Below are 8,242 nucleotides of genomic sequence, written 5' to 3'. Positions count from 1 at the left end.
ATATATACGTTACGTCTAAACATGGAAAATAAAACAGCATATGAGTATATTCCGGCTTTTTATGCCGGCCGCTGTATATTCATTACCGGAGGGACTGGGTTTATGGGTAAAGTTCTTATTGAAAAAATTTTACGATCATGTCCCGATGTTGCAAACATATTTGTACTCATACGGCCGAAAAAAGAACTAAGTATCAACGATAGACTGAAGAAAATGTTGGATAACAAGGTGAGATCAGCATAAATGTGCATAAATATATTTGCCATACATAATCGTTAAGTTATTATTACATTTTGTTGGGTTGAGAAAAGTTTATAGAGAAGAAAGAAATATAGCTAGGTACTATAATCCAGCCTGACCATAGAGGCGTTTCTATTAACTATTATACAAGTTACTATAAGAGTTATTACTGCTACAATACAATTATATGCTGCCGTTTAACTCGTAGGCATTATGAATTCGTGTAGTTATGACTAGAAGTATTTTAAGCAATACAATAGAATCGATCTTCAAAATTAGTAGAAATCTGTTTTTTAAAGACGCAGGAAATAAAAAAACACCAATTCGTTCAATATTCTAATTTGAAATCATTTTCTAATTACCACGTTGAATGTATAATAATGGAAACTTTATTTCAGTGTTGCAGGAAAAACAAACAAATTAGCTTTTCATATCATTAGTTTATATAGAAACAATTTAAGAATGTATAAAATAGTTTTTTTAGATAGAACAAAAGCATTGCTTCTTGTTAAACGTTTTGTGATATCAAGATATGATAACAAAACAAATTTTTTAAATTAATATTAATTATATTTATATTCAAACGATATATGCATGACCTTTTTATCTTTTAAATGTTCAATAGAGAATTTTTTCGAAATTAAAATTGAATGAAATAGCAATAGAAATATTAAATATACCATGCGTTCTATTTTACTAATTGGTGTTAATAATTTAGCTTTTCGATCTGCTACGAAGCACGCAACCGTCTGCGTTTGATAAAATTATTCCTATAAGTGGAAATTTAGCTGCTGACAATTTAGGATTGCTTCCCTCCGATCGAGAAATGTTGATCGAAAAAGTATCTATAATATTCCACAATGGAGCTAACGTCAGATTTGATGGAAGTCTAAAAGACATGATTCTCAATAACACTAGAGGAACGCTAAATACTTGTATTTTAGCTGAGAATATGAAGCAACTAGTCGTAAGTGTTTATTACTTACTTTGTAAAATAAGGTATTATTAAATAATTAATGGGTACCAACAATTGTACATAAATATACTTTTTAACAATAATATTGTTATTAATAATTCCATCTGCTTGTCTTTCTGTATGTGTCTTTCGATAAAAGTATTTAAAAAACCTTACACATACAAAATTGAATAACAGACTGAAAAGTGTTTGTACGCAAGTATCAAAGTGTTGGTGTGCAAAGTATGGTAAAATAAAATCTATATGTGTATCACGAACAGAACTATATAATTTAGTTCTTAAAGATTTACATTTTTATTATGCCAAAGAATCACAGTAGAAAGTATTATGAAACAATATATGGTAACACGCCAATGTGGGTCACAAGGCAAGATGTAGGTAGCCCAACTTGTAAATCTTACATCTTTTTGAAAGTCGTGAATCTATATACCGTTTCTTTCCACATTAGTACTACGCGCCGATTTCTTTTCCGGACATAACGCAGTTTATCATATACGTGGAAATATTGTCGTCAGCAGATTCACGTATTCGATTCGATGATTATTTTTCAAATGCAATTCGCATTTTTCTGATGCTATATTTAACATTCAATTCCCTCCCTCCCCCCATTTTCTCCGTCCTGTAAATTAATTTTATTGCGAAAAATATTACAACAACCAGGATTCGAACCTGGGACCTCCCTCAAATCCTGGTTGGGGTAATATTTTTCGCAATAAAATTAATTTACAGGACGGGGAAAATGGGGAGAGGGAGGGGATTGAATGTTAAATATAGCATCAGAAAAATGCGAATTGCATTTGAAAAATAATCATCGAATCGAATACGTGAATCTGCTGACGACAATATTTCCACGTATATGATAAACTGCGATATGTCCGGAAAAGAAATCGGCGCGTAGTACTAATGTGGAAAGAAACGGTATATAGATTCACGACTTTCAAAAAGATTTAAGATTTACAAGTTGGGCTACCTACATCTTGCCTTGTGACCCACATTGGCGTGTTATCATATATTGTTTCGCTTTAGATAGGGGTCTTACTTGAAAGTTACTTGTTAGAAAGTATTATGATTGTGTGTGTGTGTGTGTGTGAGGGAGTGTGAGTGTGAGTGTGAGTGTGAGTGTGAGTGTGAGTGTGTGTGTGTGTGTGTGTGCGCGAGTGTGTGTGAGTGTGTGAGTGTGTGAGTATGAGTGTGTGAGAGCGTGAGTGTGTGTTTGTATGCACAGCAGAGTAGACACAGCAGAGATGAAAACGTACATATATGTATATACTTATGTACATACGTATAATTTTAATAAATAATAAGGTCAAAAGAAATAAATAACTTCTATAATTACCTCAATTAGCCTATGTAAAAAAGTAAAGTAAGGTAATCTTTTTACTCTAAAAAGAAATTTATTGTAATTTATCGGTAAGGTGCAATACGAAAATTGTAGTTATAAAGAAATAATCAAATAGCGTACAAAAATAAAACATGCCTGTTACTTTAAAGAAAGTCTCAAAGTAAATAAAATCCTAATATTTGATTTGTGTCAATGGTTTAAGGTTTTACTGTACGTTAGTACGGTCTTTACCCAATGTGATAAACCTGTAGTGGAGGAGATATTATATCCCTCGGAAATCGATTGGAAGAAAACAATTAAAATCGCAGAGTCCTGCGACGAGCATCTTCTCAAAATATTAACAGCCAAGTAAGTTGAAAAATGAACGGTGAATAGGGAATGTAACACATTATCAGTTTAAAAATAAAATTATTTCATTTACAGATACATGAAAAATGTACCAAACACCTATCTCTTAAGTAAGATACTGGCCGAAAAAGTGATAGGCGATTATTCGACATCACTACCTTGCGTGATCGCAAGACCCTCAATCGGTACATACATATATTTTAATACTTATTTGCATTTTCTAATACATTTATATACTTACATTTACTTTTACCTTACTCAAGTTCCCTGGTTCAACGTTCTTATTAAAATTGATCTTATTAAACTGTTTGTAAGAATCGTTTATTTATATAAACATGTAAATAATAGTAAGCTATTTTATTTACGAATATAAAGAAATCAACGACATTTTCTATCATAAATGAATTTGACAAAACGTATTTCTTCAATTGTACTCACTAATTGTTATGTGCTATTCTTTACAAATATTTAATCTTGTGAAATTTTTCTCCTTATTTTTCATCATATAGACATACAATAATTTTTTACTAATAGCTTGTGTTAGATACATGTTATATTACAGAAAATATGTAAAAAATATCATAAGTATGCCACATATATATTAATAAATGAATGGATATGATTAAAAATCAATGGAAACAAAATTATTTTGACACAAAAATGCATCTGGGAAAACTTTAAATTATTAAAAACATTTTGGTATTTTTCAGTTGTTTCGACATGGAATGATCCTGTTGAGGGTTGGTTAGACAACTTCAACGGACCGATCGGATTGATGGTTGGTGCTGGTAAAGGTTTAATACGTGTAATTAGGACTGATCCTTCTGTAATTCCAGATAATGTTCCAGTAGACATGGTCATTAAAGTGGTAATAGTCATGGCTTGGAAACGTGGTATTAAAACGTAAGTCGGACACTTTCGTAATAAAACAATTTCATTTCTTATAGTATAATTTTCTAAAATATTAATAGAGCTGCTATATGCAACCGAATCTTCATGTATGTTTATATGTGTATTTACGTGTATACTGTCATTTATTGTATATTTTATTCTTCAGTGAGATTAATACGATTGATATTTACAACTGCACGTCAAATCAAATTAAGAACCTGACTACCAAAGGTTCGTTGGACGTAAGCATGAAGATCACAGAGGAAATTCCTCTCGATAATATACTTTGGAAACCACGAACAATACTGACAACAAGTTCTTTTGTTTATTATATATTGGTGTTGCTACTGCACGTTATACCAGCGACAATCTTGGATGGAATGATGAAATTGTTCGGTGCACGCTCAATGTAAGATTTACTGAAATATGCAAAAATTAATGACATTTTTTTTGTATATGTTAGATATTGCAATTTTCCTGCCTGTCCCAATTGAACCATTTATCCTCTAGTTTGCATTCGCGGCAACAGCTGTGCCACCAACTCTTATACCGATCCAGATTCATTTTCTTTTGTGTTTATGGTAGAGTTCACTCCTGTTGAGAAGCCGTTCACTCTGTATTTTTCAATATACGTGTATTCTTGTTTCTTTTTCGGAATTCCTGAATGTACAGTATGAATATGTTCGTTTTCACAACGTTCAATAAGCGGTGCCCCGATCCACGTAACCTCCTACGGTATAAATTTCTCTTAAAAATTGGATTAAAATGCGAGACGTTCTAAAGTTGATGTACTTTTTTAATTCAATTATTTTGATTACAAAAATCACACATTTTATCTCGGAGTTTCGTCGAAAGCGAAAAAAATATAATACATTATATTTCCTAAAATTGTACATATGTGAAAACCACATGAGCAACTTCTTCAAGAATTAAATAATTAATAAGGTGTTCATTATTGCTAGAGTTTTGAGATTGTACAGAAAAGTATATGTAATGAATACGGTCGCGTCGCATTTTTCATTAAATAAGTGGACATTTCATAATACAAAATGGAACACTGCGGTCGATAATCTCAGCGCTGATAATTGGAAAGACTTCGGTTTTGACTACAAAGATCTTGACGTACATGAATACTATAGGTAAATCCTACTTTCTTATAATATAATTTTGCATTATTATTTTATAACGTCCCATTTATCTATGTATATCATCGACATGAATTCTTACTTGCAGAAAGGCAGTAAAGGGTTGTAAATTTTACCTACTGAACGAAAACGTAGACGATCTAACAGCAGCCAAACGTCATTATAAAAGGTGAGGTGCGTCTTAAAAAATGGAGAATAGACAATTTCACCTTAAGATAGGAAATTTTTAGTTATTCTCTGGAGTTTCTGTTTGCGTCTCTAAATATTTTTAGAATGCATACATATATCACATATCTTATTGTTAGCATTACCTATCTATTACCACACACTCACACATTATTAAATATTCTGATAATCCTCCTTGTAAAATATCACGAGGATCTGTGTCAACTAAGAGTGTGTCCCGGCAAGAAACTGCTACTATCGCGTTACGCTAGCGCTACACGAGTGCGTTTCGGCAAAACGCAACTTTCCAATAGAACTGTAGCTAAACGTTTTCCACTTCATTGTTGCTTTTATCTGATAAATCATCGAACAATATTGTCTGATTTATGATAGTTAATTTTGTCGCTCGTAGTTTTAGTTTCTATAAGTTTGTACTTTTCATTTATGGCGCTTAGCGAGTAAGGCAGCGGTATTGTAGGAGGCGTTATGCGCATGTCAGCAGAGTGGGGATTAGAGAGAAGCAGTAGTAGCGAGCAAGCGTCCGTACTGTACACACGAGCAATAAAGGAGTGTGTATTATACGAAGTCATAAGCATCATTTTAAGATCCCTTCTACAAATCGATCACCCAGACGATACAAAGGAGGCCAAGACAGTCAACGACAAGCAAATTATTCAAATATGTTATTCATGAGCCAATCTTCAATATTTTCCATTCTATATTTGTTTCAATTATAATTGGCAAACGCGACTCTTATAATTAAAATATAATTTTGTGGTCATGCTCGCTAATGTAAGTATGGCGTCCCTACAATTGTAGCAACAAAGCTGTAGCGCTACGGTAGTAGTGTCTTGCCGGAACTCACGCGGTTACAATTACCGTAAGGTAGTAGTGTGACTGATACTCTAAATCTCGCAAAGTGCTTACTTTAATCTTTCTTGTCTTTCGGATTTGCGAAGTTCGAGAAATTGATTTCAATATTCCTCGTGAAAATGTCTGTCAATTAAATTGAGATAACAAATAAATCAGGCATACTAATATAACGATTATTTGTTAAATTTTCTGTTTTACTTTACAACATTTAGTTTATTTAATTTCTTCTCAAATATGTTATTATGTATTTTTAATACTTCAAGCTTGAAATAATATTTAACACATTAATTTTACTCGATGTTTCAGGATGGAGTGGCTTGATAAAATAATCAAGACGTTATTCGTCGTGTTTACGTTATGGATACTTTATAAGTATATAGCTACATATTAAGTAATTAAACAACTAATATGGTAACCTTATTCAGGATACCATTTATTGTTGTTACCATAGTGGGTAGTAAAAGTAGTTATAAATACTTATTCAAACATATTTTATCTGCGTATTCTTGTATTGGTTTTCTAGTAACATTTTATTAATGTGTGCAATTAAGCAACAAATATTATTTGTTAACGTAAGAATAAATGCGGACTTACCGGAGTGAAACAAGAAACGTCTTTTATGCCAATCTTCGAGCAAATCCCCAACGTACTAACTTGAATGCATCTGCCCCAATATATGTTTTTCTGATTAGGTGTCTTTTCTTGTGTTCTGTCGATAAGTGCTTATCATTGCCATAAGGCAATTAATAACTTAGTAATATTAGTTAAGAACATTGAATTCACGAAATCGTTTTTATTAAGTACAACGTATAAAAGAAATTAATTAAATCAAGTAAACAAATAATGTAAAATGAAAAATAATACATATCAGTTCATCATAATATTGAAGACATCAGAGTCAAACTACTTGGATTAAAATAGTTGTATTAATTGTTTTAAGAGGTAAAAAAACGTACGCCGTACTTAAAATAAAAAATTCAATCGTTTTTTTAGCAGACTCTTGATTGATCAAGAATTTTATAATAGAACTTCATAAATCAAGAAAATAGCTCGAGGAGCAGTTTTTTGGGGACATTTTAATGCATTTTACAAGTTTAGGGAGGATTTGAGACCTGATGGAGCATTTCTGACCACTGATTCGTATTCAGTGGGTCAAAATACATAAGAATACACTTGTCTGGTCTTAGGCCTAGATAACTTTTTTTTGTGGGGCTGTGTTATAAAACTAGAAGAGGTCGACTTCCTCGGGATTTCTTACAGACTTACCGATTCAGGTTATTAGAATTGTTAATCAAATCGCTGCGAGCGGAAACGCTAACAGCCAATTCACGATGACGAAACAGAAAATCGCTATTTAATTTTATTTAATTTACATTTCTCTGGACGTCAATGTACACAAGTATCATATTAAAAATTTAATTAGTTTAACAAATGCAAATTATCCATTTGCTTTATTAAATTGGCAAGATTTGAATATTCCGCTAACTGAAATAATACATTTCTTTTATAGAAAACAATGTTTTTATTCCAAGATAAACTAGGATATTTTGAGTATGGGTTTTATATATTTTTCTCTTTATTTGTCTTTTAAACTCTTTTCTCTATACACAGGGTGTTAAAAACTATTCAATATTTATATAGTAGATAGCACACACTATACTGAGTAAAAAACCTAAATAAACGTAGGTAGAAAACTCAACCGTTTCTGAGATATAAATATTTTCGTATGTTAACATCATATGATCGACTTACTGGCCTCTATGTCGCATGCAACGTGAGAAGAAGATAATGTGTCTAAATTATTATCTCGATATTTACAGAAGATGTTGCACATGTTCTCCTTCCATTTCCATATACGCTTAGCATCTTCTTCTTACAGAGTCGCGAACTCTCTCGAAAATTCCAGATCTCTGACGAATTATCTGACAAGCACGTTGGATTCGGTCACGTAATTCTCTCAAGTCATTTATCGGCGAAGAATACACTATGATTTTCAAATATCCCCATAAAAAAAGTGTTTGTAACCATTCTGTCCATCACTGTACATAATGAATCAAGGTATAGAAATTCGGGAAATAAGTTGAACTTAAATAAATTAAGACAATTATTTATTTGACATCGAATTATTAGTAGTGGAGTTATTAGTTTAACATAATAATCTTAAAATTCTATTTAACTAGAAATAAGTTGTAATTATTATACAATATTGTAAAAGTGACAAACCGTAACCTTGTTTATTAATTGTCATAATCGCAAAATAGG

General features: G+C 31.8%; 1 protein-coding gene across 1 annotated transcript; it reads left to right on the top strand.

The window, feature by feature from the left end:
* Window positions 1-6: 6 nt before the first annotated feature.
* LOC105555902 (fatty acyl-CoA reductase 1-like) lies at window positions 7-6,591 on the top strand. Its single transcript, XM_012002948.1, has 9 exons — window positions 7-228; window positions 959-1,207; window positions 2,761-2,906; window positions 2,982-3,091; window positions 3,617-3,809; window positions 3,964-4,206; window positions 4,760-4,936; window positions 5,031-5,111; window positions 6,287-6,591. The coding sequence occupies exons 1-9, from the start codon at window positions 22-24 to the stop codon at window positions 6,369-6,371; spliced, it is 1,491 nt and encodes a 496-aa protein (XP_011858338.1). The 5' UTR covers window positions 7-21; the 3' UTR covers window positions 6,372-6,591.
* Window positions 6,592-8,242: the final 1,651 nt, after the last annotated feature.

This window comes from Vollenhovia emeryi, unplaced genomic scaffold, assembly GCF_000949405.1.
Source record: "Vollenhovia emeryi isolate VEMERY1.0 unplaced genomic scaffold, V.emery_V1.0 DF940558.1, whole genome shotgun sequence".
NCBI lineage: Eukaryota > Metazoa > Arthropoda > Insecta > Hymenoptera > Formicidae > Vollenhovia > Vollenhovia emeryi.
Note: the sequence above shows the minus strand (reverse complement) of the source record. Positions and strands in the feature narration are given on the sequence as shown.